General features: G+C 34.4%; 1 protein-coding gene across 3 annotated transcripts; it reads right to left on the bottom strand.

Moving 5' to 3' along the window:
• Positions 1-57: 57 nt before the first annotated feature.
• On the bottom strand, positions 58-22385 carry polk (polymerase (DNA directed) kappa). Of its 3 annotated transcripts, none has more exons than XM_087254100.1 (15): positions 22358-22385; positions 21873-22184; positions 20160-20279; positions 17184-17336; positions 15813-15944; positions 15588-15732; positions 14735-14932; positions 14530-14654; positions 12916-13082; positions 12762-12794; positions 11455-11551; positions 9191-9362; positions 4548-5585; positions 4393-4444; positions 58-718 (listed from the first exon to the last, which is right to left on the bottom strand). In XM_087254100.1, exons 2-15 carry the CDS (start codon positions 22044-22046, stop codon positions 616-618), a joined length of 2709 nt encoding a protein of 902 aa, XP_087110226.1. In that variant the 5' UTR covers positions 22047-22184; positions 22358-22385; the 3' UTR covers positions 58-615. The 3 variants fall into 3 exon arrangements, with proteins under 3 accessions (XP_087110226.1, XP_087110224.1, XP_087110225.1); XM_087254098.1 differs by having other exon boundaries at positions 21873-22078; positions 22244-22379; XM_087254099.1 differs by having other exon boundaries at positions 22283-22379.
• Positions 22386-22438: the final 53 nt, after the last annotated feature.

Below are 22438 nucleotides of genomic sequence, written 5' to 3'. Positions count from 1 at the left end.
ACTGGGCAACAATAAGAACCTGATAAATGTATTTCCTTTAAAAAACACAGCATTATATGAAATAGAAAGCCTTTTTTTTATTATTCCCCCCCTCCCCCCACAGTAATATTCGATGCAAACTAAATGATACATTTATACAATTCTGAATGTATTCATAGTTATTTATGATAACTGATAACTCTGTGTACTTCCATTATTTTCGGTAATTTTTTTTGTCATGTCTATAAAGTGCTTTGAGCATCTAACATTAAACGATCATTTGCATTTATGTAAATAACAATAAAAATATATTAAATGCTTAATTAAATAAAGTATCGACTTCTTATGTTACGATCATAAAAAGGCAAGAGAAAACATAAATATGATGCATTTTTTTCCCACCACACAAACATTCAATAATAAATACAAAAATAATCAAAACAGACCTTAATCTTCAGGAATACCCCCCCCCCCAAATACCCCCCAAATTTTCTTCATCTTATATTAATCTGCAGTCTGCAGATTTCTTACTTGCATTAACATTATTCCCTGAAGTGAATCCAGCAAAGTCCTCATGGATTATCATGTCTCTTCTTCATATTTTCTGGATATGGTCTGTGTGGATTTGTAGCAGAATTAGACGTTCTGTCTGGTGTTTCCTCTGAAGAATTTGTCGATTGTGTGTTTTGTGCTCAACACTTTGGTTTTCTTTGAGGGAGGAAGAGGAGATGATCCTCGTCTGTAATTAAAACAAACACAGAAATGATGAGATACTAAATATTTGTAAATACCTAATTTAACAGTTTGAGGCAGTTAAGATCTGCAAATGTTCATTGACAAAGCATTACAGACTTTAGAATACAGTAATATATTATAAAACAATATAACAGCTTCGAATAGGTTACAAATATTAATTTTTTTAACTGTTAATTTCTGACATATATTTCAGAATGTAACTTATTTATTTGATTGTTAAGCTGAAATTTGTGCAGTATTGCTGCAGTCTTCAGTGCGATTGATGTATGAAACCAGTCAAATATGCAAATGTGTTGCTCAAGAAACATATCTTATTACAAATGTTTACAGAACTGCTAATATTATTTATTCATTTTGTCATCATCCTTTTCATAATTTCTTGATGGATAGAATACAAATAAAACAGCATTTATTTGAAATAGATTTTCATATCTTATAAATATCTTCATATCTGGATTATTTTTCATAGTCTACAAAAAATTACTTGTAATCAATTCAATTATATTTTAAAATACTAGCAATTAGACTACAGTTTCTCTTTTCATTATTGCATGGTTACACAAATCACAAAAGGGCAAAATAACTAAATAAATCTTTGAATATTTATATGATTTAATCAATTATCAGGATTTCATCAAATGTGGAAAAAATACAATTAGGAAAACCCAATGCTTAATGCAGTTGATAAAGGACGTAATACATTTTTTTAATCATGTTATAATTTTCCTATTCAAATCAAGGTGATGACAACGACTCAGGGCAACAGTGATCTTAAAGTAGGAGTTGTCATAAAGCACTTACGAATATTTTCTATTAGTGCTAGTCTGGTTGCTTCTATTGTTCTTTTCATTTGTAAGTCACCTTATATAAGAGTGCCGGCTAAATAATTACGCACAAGTAATGAAACAGTGGTCAGATATTTTCATTTAAAATGTGTAGTTTATTTGATTACATTGCAAACTCATTGATAATTTTATTCTGTATTGGAATAAAGCTTTAAAGTAATCTACTTAGTCAGATTCTAAATGTCTGTTAGGGATATACAATAAAGAAAATAAATAAATATATATCATGTTGTGTGTAGTTACAGATGTTGATAGTGATATATACAGTACTACAATATAGTACATTTTCTATAAATTCATAGTTTATACATGACTACATGGAAAATACTATTTCTTTTTTAGATTTTAAAGCATATACTAAAAAATATCTATATTCTTTCCTCACTGTCATCAATTACCCACGCTTCACTTGTTACAAACCTATATGAATTTATTTTTTTCTGTTAAACACATGATGATACTTTAAAAAACGCTAGTAGCTGCTACCCATTGACTTTAATTGTATTTTTGTTTTCCTACGATGGAACTAAATGGGTACCAGCAACCAGCATTCTTCTAAAAATTTTCTTTTGTGCTCATCAGAAGAAATAAAAAACGGAAAGGTTTAAATCCATTTTAAAGCTGAGGGGAATTATTTTTATTTTTGGGTAAACAAACCCTTTAAAAAAGTAGAAATATAACATTTATATTGGATATAATTAAATATAAAACGCTTTTCAAAAATGTATGATTACAAGTCCAAACATAGGTTATTGCTTAATAAAATGCAAAAAGTAAACACTTTATTTTAAAGCTTGCAACACCTGTGGTGGCATCACACACTGATTAATAAAAACTAATAATTTTAAAAATAACACAGATATAAACTATTGAGCAGGGTTGCCCAAACTTGGTCCTAAACTTAAGTCTGCTATTCTGCATAGTTTAGTTCCAACTTCATTCAACATACCTGCCTGGAAGTTTCTAGTATACCGAGCGACCGCAAATAGAGCTATCCAGATAAAGTCTCGTAAACAACAAAAGAACACCCATCGCACTTCTCGTAAAGAGTAGGGGTGTAATCCCGGTGTCCTGGCTAAAGTCCCTCAATCGGCCCTTACGATCATGGCCTCCCAATCATCCCCATCCACTGAATTGGCTCTATCACTGTGTCTCCACTTCAACAATAGCTGGTGTGTGGTGAGCACACTGGCGCCGTTGTCCTTTGGCTGCCTTCGCATCATCCAAGTGGATGCTGCACACTGGTGGTGGTGTGGAGAGACCCCGTGCTTTGGGTGTATGGCCATACACAAATGCGCTATATAAATACACATTACACCGCAGATTCTGCTCTTCTTCTTGGCTTTGTGGCTGTTCATCAAGACGATGACAAGATTTGTTTGAGCTTCGCTCGTTATTATATGTATGTATTATTACCATGTAATGTGTCGGCTGTCTATTGAAAAATGGTGGTTTCTTTGTTTCAATTCTGTTGACTTGTTGCACACGATAGTGACATTTCTTTGTAAACCAATTGTGTTTAGCTGTGTGACTAGCGCCACCTATTGGTACCCTTTTGTTGTGCTAGGTAGCCTTTAAAAAAAAAGGTACTCAAATAGTGGTGTGGTACAGTTCACTTTTTGGTACATTTTGACAGTGAAAACGGCCATTAAAGCATACTAAACCGAACCGCACCCCTCGAGCCATAATTGGAAACGAGCCATAATTGGAGTTGAAACTAAACTTTGCTGGACACTGAGTTTGGACACCCCTGCTATAAAGTGATAAACTTATATTTAATCTTTTTCCAGGTGATTTCATCATACGGTATGTCGGTGATCTTAACAAATTGCTGTTGCAACGCAAAGCTTTCTGGATTTTCACTTTAGAAACATTGTCTCCAAAAGGTTTAAATGAGGAGTTTGACATTCGTCCTTTTCTTTAATCATTTTTAAATAGGTCTTTAATATTTAATTAGTTTCCCAGAGATGGGTTGCGGCTGGAGGGGCGTCTGCTGCGTGGAAGTGTGCGGGATGAGTTGCCGGTTTATTCCGCTGTGGTGGCCCCGGATTAATAAAGAGACTAAGCTGAAAAGATAATGAATGAATGAAGGTTTAATTAGGGGTTTGGTTTAAAGGTTTTTGGCTATATTTTGTTGTATAGTCTGGTGTATCCTAGTATATATATATATATATATTTTCTTTATTATAATTTGTGATGTAATATTATGGTTTATTTATTTATTTATATATTTTTTTGCAATTTGACTTGAAATATCAAAGCTATAGGCTATATATGAATGTGTATACATGTATTCATGTGTATATATGTATATGTGTATATGAATGATTGTGTATGTATACATATGCATGTATGTACATGTGGACATATATGCGAGAGGATATCATGTGATCCAGAAGTGTACAAAAAGAAGCACCTGATTGTGATAAACATTGTCTGATGACGAGCCGGGTGGCTCAAAACGTACAAGCTTTGTGTCAGCCTTTTTAATTTAATCAATTTGTATTTTTGGAGCCTTGGTGTCGCCGCCTTTGATTTAACATTTAATTTGCACTTTTTGCGTTTTTTTTTTTTTTTTTTGCTGAGCACCCAGTTAAGAGGAATGTGCATGCTTTTGTACAGTTTTATAATACTGTATGACCATAATGTCTTTTCTGTCACTTTTGATCAATTTAATGAAATAAAAGCAAAAAAGCTAAGAAAAATTGTAAAAAAATAAATGAATAAAAAACTGCTCCCAAACTTTTGAATGGTGGAGTACATTTAAAGGCATTCCAACAACACATTAGCACTCATTTACAGATTTAAATACCTTTTGCTCTTTTCTCTGACTTTAGAAGCATTTCCCTGGTCCCCCAATTGGCCTGCAATAGACAAAACAGTAAGAATTGTTATAATTATTATCTCTCTGGTCTGAAAACTTAAATTCATCTCCATTTAATTTCCAGTCATCACACATAAACTGACCTCTCATGTTCTTGAATGCTGGTGAAGCAGCTGAATGATCCACAGGCGGATGAGCTCCTCCAAACTCCAGCAGAACGTCCTGGTTAAGACACATATCCACATGCCGGTTGAACAGAACAAGGTCGTCGGTGCTCTGCGGCTGATTGCACACAGGACAAACCAAAGACGAGCCTTTCAAATCACATGACATCTCCGGGACAGGATTATGCGCTGAGTGCGAAGCTTCATAACTTCTTACTTTAGATTCAGAAAGAGATGTCTGCTTTTTAAGAACAACTGAATGGTTTCTGTTTATCATACTTTGACTAAACTGTGGAGTCTTGAAGTCATTGCCGTCATCGCCATCTGCCATTGGCTCAGAGGTGCTAGTAGACGCTTTCTCTTCATTACATGATGAATAATGGATGAGAGTCTTGCTTTCTAAACTTGATGGTTCGCCACTGAGCTCTTCTTGGCGCTCAGCTGCACTTAAATCTGTGTGTTCATTACTATCCATCGCACTGCCCTTCAGACATTCATCGATATGCTGGTTGAAGGCTGTGAGGTTTACATCCTTCATTTCTTTATTGCACACAGGACAGGTGAGACACTGCAGCACCTGGGTCGAGATCTTAAATGATGCCTTCGCATGTTTGCTTATGTATCCTGTATTCATTTTGTTAGCCGATGTTGTGTCTGATTGAGAGTGATTCACGTGTGTTTTAGCAGCTGTGTTGTTTGTTGTGTCTGATTGAGTGTTGTTTGTTTTGTCTGTGACTGTGCTGGCAGATGTTTGTTCCTGCTGCTGCTGTAGTCTTTTGGACTGGGCTCTTTGAAAGAATGACTGCTGCTGAGGTGCTTGAGGTTTGGGTACTTTCATCTCAGTGGACTGTGGCTTGAGAAATCTGGCACCATCACTAGCCTCTTCAGCTTTGGGTTCTGATCCAGGACACTGTGTGAAACCGGCTGGATCGGGTCCACCTTTCTGCAGAAAGCCCATTATACTCTTTTGAAGAGGCTTTTTATCTTCAGTGCTGATAAAGCCAGACACTCGAACGCCTGTTGAATAACAAACATCTCTAAAGTCATTTAAAAAAAAAAGCCATTGTTTAATTGTTTTGTCTGAGGTCAAATACTGCAGTGGGGAGTGACTTAGAAATGACATGCTTCAAAAAAAAAAAAAAAATATATATATATATATATATATGTGTGTGTGTGTGTGTGTGTGTATATATATATATATATATATATATATATATATATATATATATATATATATATATATATATATATATATATATTTATATATTAGGCAAGGCAAGGCAAGTTTATTTATATAGCACATTTCATACACAGTGGCAATTCAAAGTGCTTTACATAAACAGGAATAAAAAAGACAAGTTTAGGAAAATAAAATGCAGACAATAAAAATTATTAAAAACAGATAAAAACAAATTAAAATGAGTTAAAATAGGTTATAAAAGAATTAAAAAGAAAACGAAAAACATAATAGTGCGATCTGTCGGACGCAGCACAGTGCTCATTCAGTAAAGGCACAGCTAAACAGATGTGTTTTCAGTCTTGATTTGAATGTGCCTAATGTTGGAGCACATCTGATCATTTCTGGAAGCTGATTCCAGCAGCAAGGGGCATAGTGGCTAAAAGCCTTTCACCCTGCTTTGACTGAACTCTTGGAACTTCTAGTTTATATGATCCTAAAGATCTGAGTGATCTGTTAGGTTTGTATTCAGTCAGCATATCTGTAATGTATTGAGGTCCTTGGCCATTTAGTGATTTATAGACCAGTAATAATACTTTAAAATCTATTCTGAATGTAACTGGCAGCCAGTGTAAAGACCTGAGGACAGGTGTGATGTGCTCTGATTTCCTGCTTCTGGTCAGAATTCTGGCTGCAGCATTCTGGATGAGCTGCAAGTGTCTGACTGTCTTTTTGGGAAGGCCAGTGAGGAGTCCATTACAGTAATCCACCCTGCTACTGATAAAAGCATGAACAAGTTTCTCTAAATCTTCATTAGAAACAAAGCATCTGATTCTTGCTATGTTTTTGAGATGATAGTATGCTGATTTACTGACTGCTTTGACATGACTGTTGAAACTCAGATCTGACTCCAGCGTCACACCAAGATTCTTGACCTTTTTTTTTGTCGTTTGACCTTTAGAGCCTAGGTACGCATTCACCTTGAGAACCTCATCTCTGTTCCCAAACGCAATGACTTCAGTTTTCTCTTTGTTTAACTGAAGAAAGTTTTGGCACATCCAATTTTTAATTTCATCAATACATTGGCAGAGGGTGTCAATGGGGCTGTAGTCATTAGGCAGTAAGGCTAGGTAGATCTGAGTGTCATCAGCATAGCTGTGGTAGGAGATTTGATTCTTTCTCATTATTTGGCTCAGAGGGAGCATGTAAAGGTTGAACAGGAGAGGTGCCAGAATCGAGCCTTGTGGGACTCCACATGTCATGGGTGTCCACCTCTACCTATGATCACCTATACTGACATAGTAACCTCTCCCTTCAAGGTAAGATCTGAACCATTTGAGGACTGTCCCAGACAGCCCAACCCAGTTTTCCAGCCTATCCAGAAGTATGCTGTGATCGACAGTGTCAAATGCAGCACTGAGATCGAGCAATACCAACACTGTTATTTTACCTGAATCTGTGTTTAGACGTATATCATTGATTATCTTTATAAGAGCGCTCTCTGTACTGTGATGTGCTCTGAAACCAGATTGAAAATTGTCTAAACACCCCTTGAAGTTTAAGAACTTGTTAACCTGGTTGAAAACAACTTTTTCAATGATTTTGCCAATGAAAGGGAGATTTGAGATTGGCCTGTAATTGCTCAATAGGGTGTTATCCAGGTTGCTCTTCTTCAAGAGGGGTTTAACAACTGCAGTTTTAAGTGAGTTTGGAAAAATCCCTGAGAGAAGTGAATCATTTACCACTTTTAGAAGATCCATTTCTAAACAGGTAAACACCGTTTTGAAGAATGATGTGGGGAGCGTGTCAAGACTGCAGGTTGATGTTTTTATAATTTGCACCATCTCTTCTAAGATTTTACCGTTAATTGCCATGAAATCAGACATAATGTCTGACTTCTCAAGTTGTGGTTGAGTTTGTTTGATATCGACACAACTTGGCTGATTGGATGAGCTGATTGCCTTTCTGATATTATTGATCTTATCAGTAAAGAAATTAGCAAATTCATTACATTTGCTTACAGAGAGTAGCTCACTGGCAATCCGACTGGGGGGGTTTGTGAGCCTCTCTACTGTTGCAAAGAGTGTGCGAGCATTATTTACATTGTTGTTTATAAGGTTTGAAAAGAAAGTCTGTCTAGCAGCTTTTAGTTCCACATTAAAAGCCTGAAGACTGTCTTTATAGATATTATAATGGACTACTAGTTTCGTCTTTCTCCACATACGCTCAGCTTTCCTGCATTGTCTTTTCTTCATTTGGACTGCTCTTGAGTTTCTCCAAGGGACTCTCTCTTTGCCAGTTCTCTTCCTAACTTTAACAGGAGCGATGTCATTTATTACATTTTCAATTTTATATATATTACAGTCTATCATTCATTCGTTTTTTGTTCTATTAAACAAAATAACTTAATAATTCTACTAATAATTTGTAGGTGGAATTTGAATCCACTCGAGAGTGAGTACATTTTCTTTTTAGGTGAACTATCCCTTTGAAATTACATGTAACTGATCAAAAGTGAAAGTAAAGACATCTCTGGGATGTAAAATTTCAATATAATATTCATTCATTAAGTTTTCTTCAGCTTAGTTCCTTTATTTATCAGGGGTCACCACAGTGGAATAAACCGCCAACTTGTCCAGCATTTGTTTTACACAGTGGATGCCCTTCCAGCCGTAACCCAGTAATGGGAAACATCCATACACTCTCATTCAAACACATACATTACGAACTTGAACCAGTGACCTTCTTTCTGTGAGGCAAAAGTGCTAACCACAGAGCCACTATGTCACCCAATATAGTATTTAAATTTTTAATAACTCTTCATTCATTAAGGGATCCTGAACAAATAATATCAGTTTCCACAACTGTTTCTGACACTGACAATTAGAGCTGCAGAATATATTGTTTCAACATCAATACAACAATGTGCCAATCCAATATAGTCACATTCGCAGAATCTGGAATGACGAGTTGTAATTATGATAACCAGGCATCACAGTTCTGAACACATTTTTGTAAAGTCAAAGTTTAAAGTGTGCTTTTAAGGCTTGTAAACTGTGTAAGACTTTATTTAAACCAATAAATGATAAAGTTTTAGCTTTAACAGAGACTATTTCAATTAGTATTAAATTATTTATACAACAAAGACTATACAGTGGTATTTTACATTTGGTCACTGAATTCGTGCATCCCTTCTGACAATGATCATATTAGAATAAATATTTCAAGAATTATGTGACACTGTAGACTGGAGTAATGATGCGAAAATTTTGCTTTGGCATCACAGCAAAAAACAATGTTTGAAAGTATATTAAAATAGAAAACAGTTATTTTACACTTTAACAACAAAAATGTTTGCTGGAACCCCAAACTGGTGCAGACCCCAAACTTTTGAACAGTAATGCGCAGATACACACATGCACATAACAGGAGGTGTAACACATACCCATGAGTCTGAGTTTCAGTGGCTGAGGGCTGACACTGTCGATCTCAACTTTGAGAAGGTCTTTAGCAGCAGCAAAGATCTCCTCCTCAGTACAGACAGCATACTGCAGTGTAAATGCTTTGGTCTTTACTTCAAACTTGACATTCTTCAACTTTAAAGTAACGGTTTTCCCCTATAACACAAAAATGTCCATATTACAAATGACACAATGCATATTTTCCTCAGTTACATTGGACTAATTGCCTATTATTTGACTTGGAGTCATTAAAATGCTTTAAAGTGCCCTGTTAGGATTGTTTGCATATTTGTTTCTGTGAATTCTGTAATTTAAGGGATTGTTTACCCAAAATCAAAAATTTATTTGCTCAACCTTAACTTTTCACAAACCTGTTTGAGTTTAATTTTCTGCTAAACACAAAAGAAGTTATTTTGAAAAATGCTGGAAATCTGTAAACATTGACTTACATTTGTTTTTCTATGAAAGTTGATGGTAACAGGCTAACATTTTTCTAATTATCTTCTATTGTGATATTCTTTTGTGATACAGAAAAAAAAATAACTCATAAAGGTTTGGAACCACTTGAAGGTGAGTAAATTAGTAAGTTAATTTTGATTTTTGGGTGAACCATTGCTTTAACTGTTTATGAATCTAAAATGTCTGCAAGTTTCGAAGATCAAACTGTTTGATGAATAGTCATTGCCTCCTAAAAGAAGGAACGGATTCTAAAACTCCTAAAACAAAACCCCAGGTCTTCCGGTATTATTTATGCTTTTTGATATAAACCTTCTTAGGCTTAAGGCCAGCCAAAGGTCTGCCAATTGGCTGCCCATAAGTATCATCTGCATTGACTCTCAAACAAAAAAAAGTAGTTGAAGCTTATGCTTTAAAGAGTTTGACATGTGTTGGCAAAATCTGAGGCTATCTGGTTACTGAGTTGTAAAAGTAAATCCATTTTGCTTCTGGGCTCAATGTGATGCAGTAAGACTGATGTCTTTGTTAAATTCTGAATCACTGTGTTTAGTGCTGAGAAATACTGCTGGAAAGAAGGGGTTTAAAAAAAACTGGAGAGACTGTAGGAAAAGAGTTGATACTGCAGTGTACAATATATGAGAAAGTTAAGAATTTCTTACTTCTGTTGAACATAAAACAAGCTTTTCTTAACCCTTTAACTGCTTTTAAATGGTTTACACACAGCATTGTTGATTTATAAAAAAGGCAAATATAATCCTGCACTACACTCGATTTTAGTTTAATTGTAGAAAAAAAAACAAGAAAACAAGTTAAATGAGAATCTAAAATATTTTATAGCATACTTTAAAAATATAAAGATGACACTTTGTCTGATTTTCATAGTATATGTAATAATTCTGGTACTTTTACAATAAACTGACATATATACCATGGTACAGGTTAATATTTTATGGGATGGGATGTGTTGAAAAAATGCTTTGAGTGTTAACTAGCAACACTAGAAGTTACAAAAATGCAATCCATTTTTTTTCTTGGTGGGGCAGTTAAAGGGTTAAGATTGCTGGAAAAAGCAGTCATTGACATCCATAGTATTAACAGAAAAAAAAGGTAATTTCCCCCCAACATTCTTTAGAATATAATTTTGTGTTAAACAGAAAAAAGAACTTCAAACTGGTTTGGAACAAGTGGAGAAAGACTAAATGATGACAGAAATTAGATTTTTGGGTGACCTTTCCCTGTAATGCAGAACACGAAAACATCCAGCAATAAAGAAATATAAAACAAAAAGCACCAGCAGTGTATACTAATGATCTAGATCAGTGGTTCTCAACATGTGGTACGTGTACCACTAGTGGTACACAGGCTTCCTTCTAGTGGTACACGGAGGAATGAAAGATGTCATGTATATGCTATACACATTTAAAAATGTATCAAAAATTATGTAAATAATATGCCATATATGACATGTAGCCTATATTTCTGAGGTAATTTGCCACACTATTTTTAAACTGTGCAGAGTTGTAGCTGCTTTACTGGGCCTAATACGCTATTGTATTTCAATACTGGTCATTTGGTGGTACTAGGAGAGACTATTTTTTTCTGAGGTGGTACTTGATGAAAAAAGTTTGAGAACCACTGATCTAGATACTTATACTAAAACTTCTTATATAAAACAAATCAACAAGTAAATAACAAACAAACCTTAAACCATATGAAGATTCACAGTGCAAGTTATCCCTGACTCTATATGAGATTAAAAAGATGGCCAGACAAATGGGTGAAACACAGGTACCTTGAGGCCCTCCCTCTGTAGGTCCTGAGCCAGGTCATGACAGAGCTCCCTGCACAGAGAATACTGCTCCCCTGCATCACTCATCTCCCCAAACGTCCTGAAACAAAGAGTAAGCATTCATTCTCTTAACTTTTTAGTATGCATTGTTGTTATTTTGGGATTTCTGCAGGTTTCTGCAAATCAAATTTAGAACTGTATAAGTCATCATTTATTCATTCTTTTACTTTTTGGCTTAGTCCCTTTATTAATCAGGGGTTGCCACAGCAGAATGAACCGCCAACTTATCCAGCATAAGTTTTATGCAGCGTATGCCCTTTCGGCTGCAAACCCATCTCTGGGAAACAACCATACACACTCATTCACACACATACACAACGGACAATTTAGCTTACCCAATTCACCTGTACCGCATGTCCTTGGACTGTGGGGGAAACCAGAGCACCCGAAGGGAAACCCACGCGAACGTGGGGAGAACATGCAAACTCCACACATAAACGCCAACTGACCCAGCCATTTTGAATGTAATTTCAGATTTCTACAGGGCTAAATGCTAAAGACCAATCAGCTAGAGCCCACTGAGTATTTCAGATAGACCCAGGAGAATGAAAAGAGGTAGAGCCTAGCATTGTCAATGTACAGACCATTTCAATGTAGTAATTTCATTGGTCCATGAACATTTCCTGCTTGTTATCAAACTATTTCATAACTGTAATACGAGGCAATTCAATCATAACTTAATTTTAAATGAGCTATCATAACATTATTTATCAATTTGTGGCTCTTTTTGGATTCTTGGAAGCTATAGAAATTAAAAACGTGTAACAGGAAATCCGTAGGGACAATTGTTTTTGTTTACATGCCTCAAAATGGTCTATGTATTGTTGAAATGGTCTATGTAGTACAAAAGGATCAACTGTAACAGAATTTTTTAAATTCTGTCTATATCCTAACATGTAAATAAGTGGGCGTGGCTAAATCGGTTCAACAATATGCAGTGAACTTTACTCGTAATTTAGATTTTACCTGTGATTTTATTTTGGATTACTGATTTGAAACTGTGAATATGAGTACATAGATTTAACAAGATCTAATTAAAATAAGAAAAAAAAATCCTTATCATTTCTGAAGTTTTTTAAGTTTACTAACTAGAACCCTTTTTTTGTTGATTTTCTGGATATAACACTATATAATAAAACACATAGCTTCTGCAAAAATAAAATCACTCATACTTATAAATAGAAATTTGGTAATACTGCCCGACCCAAGAATGGGAAAACTGAAATGTTTGGATGTGCAGATCAGTTTACCTCTCAGTGCTCATGCTTTTTCTTTCTGAGTCCCTGAAACAAAACAAGCAGATATTCCATGTTATTATGCTGTATTCAACATTTATCCCCATGTAGTTTATTTATGCCACACAAAAAGGTTTCACGCTGTAACATATGCATTGACACTGCACACCTCTCCATATACGTGGAGCCCAAACCCAAAGATATGTGAAGGAAATGATGCCAAGAGGTTTCAGAAAACAGCAGGGATAGTAGCGCCATCTGCTGGCCAAGCTGAGAACAGGTGACAATACCAAGAGCAGCCAGCATCTTCTCAGTAACCTTTCCAACACCCGATACCTACAAAAATGTACATGTATTGTTAGCCAGCCTAGTTCTCAGATATATAATAGACAGAAATATAATAAAAATTAATTAGTACAGTGGTTCTCAAACTGTGGTACGCGTACCACTAGTGGTACGCAGGCTTCCTTCTAGTGGTATGCGAAGGAATCGCTGAATAATTTAAGTAAAAAAAAAAAAACCTTTTAACCCTTTAACGTGTACAATGACACTGATGTGATTAGTAAATTGATTTTAATAGGCTAAACCTTTTTATTTAATTTTTTTACAATTTTCTAATGTTTTGTATTTATCATTTGAAGCTAATTTCCTCCCCATATTTGTAATGGTTATTGGGGGTGTATCCCGGAATTTTATATCCCAATGCTGACAGGTCACTATGGTCGTACTTGGAGCAACTTTTTTTTCTGAGGTGGTACTTGGTGAAAAAGTTTGAGAACCACTGGCCTATTCAACACAGAAAACGGTAAATGCTATTACTTTAATCATTTAAAAAAATTATAGTGTAATATTTAGGCTAATTTAAGGCCATCTTACAGCCCACCTACAGGATCAGTGAGTCTCTGTACTAATTCATGCTTTTAATGCACTGTGAGTTAACATGAACTAGCAATGAACAGCTGTATTTTCCATTAACAAGCAAGAACAAATACTGTAATAAATCTATTGTTCATTTTTTATTCTCTATTTCATGCTAGTAACATGCTAATTCACACTAGACCCATGCTAATAACATGCTAATTGATACTAGAATCATGCTAATAACGTCTAGAATCATTCTAATAACATGCTAATTCATACTAGAATCATGCTAGTAACATGCTGATTCGTACTAGAATCATGCTAATAACATGCTAATTCATGCTAGAATCATGCTAATAACATGCTAATTCATGCTAGAATCATGCTAGAATCATGCTAATAACATGCTAATTCATGCTAGAATCATGCTAGTAACATGCTAATTCATGTTGGAAACATGCTAGTAACAAGCTAGTTCATACTAGAATCATGCTAGTAACATGCTAATTCATACTAGAATTATGCTAATAACATGCTAATTCATAGTACAATCATGCTAGTAACATGCTAATTTCATAGTAGAATCATTCAACTAACATGCTAATTCATGCTAGAATCATGCTAACAACATGCTAATGCATGCTAGAATTATGCTAATAACATGCTATTTTTACTTTTTTAAACTGTTTTAAACTAAATAAACTATTACCAACAAGCCAGCCTCAAAGTGTCTCGACGAACTTTACTGTCTAGTTGTAAAGTGTTGCCACTATATTTGATCCACCACTAATTTAATGCCAAATAAACTATCCCTTTGAGTTGACTACAGGATATGTTACTATCCACAATAAAAATGGTTGCCATTTTTTTGCGATATATTAGCTATGCACCTAAAAGCTAGCAATAAAAGGATCAGATGTACCTTTCTGACAGGAAGATCCTTCATGAAGTCCATCACGACTTGTCTCTCAGGAGGAATTCGGTATTGGCCATTGGGCTTGTTCTTATCGCTGCATACTTTTGCAAGCATCATATTTGGGGCAATGCCTACAACAGAGGATGATAATTTAGCATTTCATACCTCCAGCATAATACACTTTTAAGTTTAAAAGAAATCCCTCCCTCACCCGCACTAGCAGTAAGAGATGTTTTCTGCTCAATACGGAAGCGCATCTCCCTCACGGCCTCCTCTGCACTCGTCCCAAACACCTCCGCCTTCCCATCAGCCCCTGACAGAGAAGGAGAGGAGCTGGGACTGTCCTCAAACAGCACAGGAGACAATTCATCTCTCTCTGATTCACTTGTAGATCTGCATGCATCGCTTTCTTTTCAGCAAAACAAAAATAAACATAAAAAATGATGTTGATTTAAGGGCAAATTTGTAAGAGAAAGCTTTCTTAAAGAGAACATCCAGAAGACCCAGAGGTTCTTAAGCTTTTTTTAGTTACTTTTGGATGCCAATGACCCCCAGATATATCTCTAATCCTGTTGACTCACCACTGTGAATTACACATAAGGTGACTTATATAATGTAAGCACTAAAATACATGTTTAGAATATTTCTGAACATTTTGTTAGATGTAGGACTACTAATAAGCTACTTTATTCCTGAATGAAATTATAACATGCTAATTACACATTGACTTTTTTCCCTCTCTAAAAATAAATATCGGCAGTGTCTAACTTAAACTTAGGTGCAACTTATGCTATGAAGAATTCAGTATATTTATATTTGTATGCATGTATAAAGAATTCATTTAAAAACACTTTTTTACTTATTTTAATAATTAGAAAAATATTTAGTTTAGTTTTTGTCTTTCCCAGTACTGTAAAATAGTATTCTTTTTTAAATCACTGTTCACATACATTGTTTATATGTGTGTATTTATAAATATATGAATGTGTTAAATATGATTTACAACTCCCTTACAGAGACAGTCTGAAACCCTATGTATTAATTAATATATCTTAGTAATCTACCTGTCTTAGCATCACAGATTTTGTGTGTTCGCATGGTGTCCGGCCAGTGCTTGCGCTGCTCCAGGTGCTCAGTGATGTCCAGATAAGCCTCATCCAGACTCATAGGCATGAAAGTAGGGTCGTACTCTGAAAATATCTCCCGTACCTTTAAGACAGACTCACACCTTAGACAAACAAAGGAGTTATTATGACTAATGAGCAATGCTTGACTAGGATACAACATACCTGGGCACTCACTGCTCTGTATTTGTCAAAGTTAGTTGGGACAATGACTAGATCCGGACAGAGCTTTTTAGCAATGAATCCGGGCATGGCAGCACGGACACCAAACCTTCTGGCATGATAATTGGAGGTTGACTGAAAAGAATAAAAGATTATAACGTCAACTAGAGCAGCATGATTAATCGTTACAATATCTTGATTCAAACACACTTAATCTTAATAAATGGTCACCATTACCATATATGTATTTATCTCTGTTTGGGATGTAAACACTGATGTTCATGGTGAAGATTAAAATTACCATTGATGGCTGCTCAACTGGCGACAAGCGACCATCAAAAATGAATTTGTCACTGAATAATTACTTTAAAAGATTCTAGTAATGGCACATGAAGTCTTTATGAGTGAGTTGTTGTATTATCAAAAGTGCTGTATGAAAGTTTTGACTCTCCTAAAGCATAAAAACACCATAATATGTTTGCAGATATTTAAGAAACATACTAAGAGAACATGGCTGTTTTTCTGAAAAACAATGCTGAAGTCAATTAATCTGCTTTGAAATCGTGCTTTTTCCACATGAGGTTATTAATAAGCAAATAATATAAATATTACGAGCGTAAACATTAGCTGAGCATTGTAACTTCATGTCCTAACAACAAGCTATGTGACCTGACTTGCAGTGATATGCAATTTGGCTGTTTGCACCAAACAAAACACGACATTAATTTAAATACAGCCATTTACAGGCACAAAATATGCACTTAATCATGAAATGGTAAGGTTTATAATCTATTTAATACATATTAAACCTCTTTACCATTATTAAATGTACTGAATCATGAGTTCTAAAGTTCAATTTCAAATGGTTTATTTTATTTTCAAGATCTGCTGCTGCTTTCAGTAGTATGGCAATAATTGTCATGCAAAATGGCATTTAAACTCATATTGTTAGCATTTAACACTGAATAAAGCACACGAGTTGTGCCTGAGGTGATCATTGTCAGTTTTCTGTTGTTCAGCTGCAAGAAATAGAAGCTTCCTTTTGGTCCTCAATCTGGCAACCTGCGCTCGAGTTTGTTTTGATTTAGAATACAATACCAAGTTCAACCACTGGGTGGCAAACTTACGTACTGCACCTTTAATTCAAAATTATATTTAAACAAACGAAAGATGAATATGTGAAGGTGTTCACCAGGGTAGATATTTTTCAATACATTACACGTTACAGATAGATGGCTAAAACAGAACCTCTAGAAGACTTTTGGTTATTTTGTTATGCTTTACATTCAAACTCTTGCAGCTCTGATGTCAGCACTGTGGATGTGTAATGGTGTTCAGTTAAGTTAATCAGTTAAGTCCGTTTCAGATATTTACCAACATGCTCATGGATCCCACTGCCATCGGTTTGTCCTTCAGCTCCGGACAGTCTCTCATTTCTACAGCAGCATAGAATGCATCCATGTCCACGTGAACGATCACACGACCCAGCTCTCGACTCCTCTCCAGGTCACCTGTCAGTCTGTCCACCTGTGGAGTGAAAACTCTTCAGTAATGATACTTAACTGAACAGGTAAGAAAATGGACAAATAAAACAGGCATTTAATTTTATACAAGTTTTGTGTACTAAATGTTAGGGCTGGGCGATTAATTGAAAAGTAATCGAAATCTAAAATCTAACTTTTCCAGGTTGTTTTTTTCTATTAGTTTCACAACAGCATCTGTGACGTGTCACGTGAATCCGCTCTGTTAAGGCTGATTTATACTTCTGTGTCGAGCGTATGGTACGGCGCAGCCTTTGCCTTGAGACAGCATATTTTCCATTACATTAGAATTATTATTTACATTAAAATATTTGTTCACAGAAGATTTACGAAATGCACAGTTTAAAATTTAATTTACAAGATATGCAAGGGTTATTTTATTTAAATGAAGTACTATATCTTGTCTAGAATGTATCTTGTCAATGAAGAATCTTGTCAATGAAAAACATTGAAAATAAATTAATTTATTTCCAAAAGAGCAAGTTATTTATTTTCACAATTTTATAAGAAAAAGAGTGACTGTTCATTTTAGGCAATGTGTGTTTTACTTTCAGTTGTTCAACTGTGATGTTCAATTGATAATCATAGATGGTAGATGGTAATTTACGGACGGGAAAATGCGCTTTGCACTATGGCGCATGGTCTAAATGGGTTGAGTTTATTTTCTTAATGAGTTATAGGTGTGTTTTGAGAATAAACCAATTAGAGTCTCATCTCCCATTCCCTTTAAAAGCCAGCTGCGTCGCACCAAGAGCGCATTCGCTATTTACAGGACGCAAAGTAAGTCTAAGTGGAAAAATGAGCATTTCACTAGCAAACAGTTCACAGTTAACAGTTTTTTAACAGTAAACTGTTAAACAGAGCATCTACTGCGTGAGAATGAGAGATAATGGAACTACTTTGGAAAGGGAAACCTTTACGCACAGACATCAATTAACCTATAAATAAATACTTTTGTTTGTTAAGCGCAAATATTCGTTTCAAAACTATTTCTAAATTCAGTTCTAATTTCCAGCAAACGAATAAATGAACAATAATAACAAAATGTGCTCAAAAAAGTTATATCCATATAAAACACATGCTGTGCCCCATATGGTCTAAAACCTGACAGGTGGGCAAATCTAAGCTTGTTTATAATAAAACAAATATAAATATGGATATAATAAATAATACTGCTAATAATAATAACATTATACAAAAGCAAATTGTTATGAATGAACTGAAAAAGCCTCCCGAGATGAAGAAGACATAAAAGCAGTGATTTTTCATATTTATGTAGGCTAGAAAATAATATGTTTTGTAATATTTTAATCATTTATATTTATATCCTATATCTATTCTTATTATATCCTATATATATCCTTAATATTTACATTTTTTCATATGTAAAGATATTTGCCTATTGCTCTCTTGTGCGTATTAAGCAGTGCCGGAGTTTAGACCGGGTTAGTTTTGGTCTAATGAAAAATCTATTATAGTTTCTCAAAATAGCGACGTGCCAGCGGTCCGCCTCAGAACGCCTCTCTTTTTAGACCACAACGCCTATGGGCGCACAAATGAGCGCTAATGCATTTGCTATTTAAAAAGCGTAGTGCAACGCCTTAAAACAACTCTTGCGCCAAGCTGAAACTACCAAAAGACTATTGCGCCGCGCGTTGCACCACACTGCGCCGGGTGTATGATAGGGCCCTATGTATTTTATATCATGAAATTTATGATTTTTTGCATTGTGGATTTTTTTTCATGACAATAACGCATACTTTAAAAAGCAATTGAATAATTATTTTACTTTAAAAAGTGAGTAAATTTGTTGCTCAAAGTGACAAGTTGAATTTACCCCCCAAAACAGAGCAAACCCATTGTAACTTGGAACAGTTAAGTAAACTTAATTTGTATAAATATGCAACTAGTTCATTTACTTAATATTTTAGTCAACATGTTTACTCAAATATTAAAGTAAAGACTAGGGCTGCACAATATATAGTTTTAGCATAAATATCGCAATGTGCGCAAATGAAATAGTCGCATCGCAGGATTTGCAATGTTGAGTTTAAATTACAATGACCAGGAACAACATTTCAGAACATGATTTGTGGAGTCATCGCAAATTTGAACCCTAATAGAGAGAAAGATTTTCATTTGGATGTGTTTTAAGGAACTGTGACTAAGATATCAAGCAAATATAAAAAAAGTTTAGAGATTTAACAAAGATTAAACTGTATTGAATTATTTATACAATGAAGACAATCTAATGTTTGATTCATTTCTGTTCTTAGACTCTACAGAAAACCATAATATACATCTTTGTTATTCATATATGCTTGCAAATTGTTTATTATGTTTTATGCAGATGTATGAATTCTTTACATGTAGAGATGTTTAGGTCATCTTTTGTGAAATTATAATCATATTGCAATTTTTATTGCAGTAGAACAAAATATCACAATACCAATTTTTTTTTATATCATGCTGCCCTAGTAAATACAACTAATTAATATAAAAGCAGCAGGTTTACTCACCTTTTTAAGTAATGTCAACTAATCATATTTTACAGTACACCTTCCCCTTTTTAACTAAACTACCTTGTTTTAATAGTTGCTACAATTGTGTAAAACATTAATAAGAGTCATCTGGTCGAGACACAATGATAATAATAATTAATCATACACATATACATTTATTTTAATAAGACACTGAGAATGCAATATTTAACAGTAATCAAAGTCAGAGGTGAATTTGTGTGTGTGTGTGTCCACTCACTGTGAAATCCAATACAAACATTTATAGCAGTGATTACAGGGCTGATTACCTCTGCTTGAGCTTGTTTCATCTGTTCCTTAGTGATTTTTGCTTTTTGCTCCATCATCTTTTCAATGCGCTGATTCACCTGCCGCTCTTTCTTCAATTCATTCTCATAAAATCTAGATCCCTATAAATTAGAAAAAAATTAATTATATCATCCACAACACTGTCAGGCAGAGTGCCATCTGAAACTATTTCAATAAATTGCAATTATAATTATTATATATATTCACTGACAGACAATAGTATACTTGTCTTTTTAAACAGGAAAAACTTTGAAAATAATAATAAATTAAATATATAAACAATATATAATTATTTAATATAATACATTATTTTAATTTGACTAAAATAAATTCACAGCACAAAAATTATTTAAATTAACAAATGAATAAGAAATGTAATAAATACTGTAATATTTCTAATGTAACTTGCTGCACATGGCTTTAGAGTGATGCACTTGTGCCCTTACAGTGTACATAGTTTCGAAAGTGCAAGGCAAAACAAAATAAGGTAACGGCTTCAGAGTTAGTACGTACTGTAGTTATTATTGGCCAATTTTTGTAATTATTTTTAGGAAGTAGTCTATATAGTTTGTAGAAGTATGTAAAATGTGCTATCATGTAAACAAATACTATGTGACATTCACATATAGGTGAAGTCAGAATTATTAGCCCCCCTTTGATTTTTTTTCTTTTTTAATTATTCCCAAATTATGTTTAACAGAGCAAGGATATTGTCACAGTATGTCTGATAATATTTTTCATTCTGGAGAAAGTCTTATTTGTTTCATATCGGCTAGAATAAAAAGCTGTTTTTATTTTTTTTTTTAAAAACCCATCTTAAGGTCAACATTATTAGCCCCTTTAAGCTATGTATTTTTTTGGAAAGTCTACAGAACAAACATCATTTTACAATAACCTGCCTAATTACTCTAATCTACCTAATTAACCCTTTAAATGTCACTTTAAGCTGTATAGAAGTGTCTTGAAAAATATCTAGTAAAATATTATTTACTGTCATAATGATAAAGTTAAGGGGGGGCTAACTATTAAGGTGGGGGGGGGGGGGGTCTAATATGTCTGACCTTCACTGCATATGTATATTAGAGTTGCACAATATATTGTTTCAGCATCGAATTCGCAATGTACGCATCTGCAATAGTCACATCGCAAAGATATGCAATGTGAAGTCTGGATTATGGTTAACCAGGAGCTCAGAAATGTATTTGATCACTGTACTTAAACGAGTTATGCAACGATTTTTGTCTAGTCCAAATATCTATATTTCAAAGTAAAAAACAAGATTATTTAACCTATCCACCTGGCAGATGGTTTTAGCATTTATATCGCAATATTAACCGGACAAAAACAAAATATCGCAATATCAGTTTTTTTCCAATAATGTTATATATACAATAATGCTATTCCAATAATGTTACATATATATATATATATATATATATATATATATATATATATATATATATATATATATTCATACACACAGTTGAAGTCAGAATTATTATCCCCCATATGATATATATATATATATATATATATATATATATATATATATATATATATATAAACATGTATGACTATTATTATTGACAATGCACTAAATTAAATTAATACAAAATAGATACGAGCTAGTATTCATTGTACTAGTAGTAATAAATAATACTGTATATCTACAGTCAATAAGTAGAAGTGTCAACCTTAGAGGTTTCCAGAATGATCTTGTTGATCTTGTCTCTGTCCAGTCCTTCCATGCCAGCCTTGTTATCATTAAGAGCGATCCTGGAGAGCAGATCAGCTCCAGATCCCTTTTGATCATGTTGTTGATCTTCCATCTTTCTGCTGCTGCTTTCACTTTCGCACTGCTGCCTCATTTCATCCAGCTCTATAAACTGGACAAACTAACCTGCGAGCCAGATTATCATGGATGCTAAGCGTCAACAGTTATTCAAAGAGCAGTCAAAAGGATGTTTGATGTTTTTCTGACCACAACTTTGTGTGTGCTAGTTTGTCTGCATATAAAAAAACAGATAAAATACATTAAAAACATTTGGCTTTGATTGAGATATACCTTTGTCTCGTAGCGACACGTATATATTAACATACATACACAAACTAAGTCTTAATCATGCTACAAAACTAAAAAGTAGAGTATAGCAGTTCGTTATTATTTGTCAACAGACACCATTTTCAAAGGTCTTGTTCTTGAAGAGAAGCACATGCGCATCAACATCTTCATCGCCCCCTGCTGTACTGGAATAACGCG

This window comes from Danio rerio, chromosome 5 (genome assembly GCF_052040795.2).
Source record: "Danio rerio strain M-AB ecotype USA chromosome 5, GRCz13ab, whole genome shotgun sequence".
Taxonomy (NCBI): Eukaryota; Metazoa; Chordata; class Actinopteri; order Cypriniformes; family Danionidae; genus Danio; species Danio rerio.
Note: the sequence above shows the minus strand (reverse complement) of the source record. Positions and strands in the feature narration are given on the sequence as shown.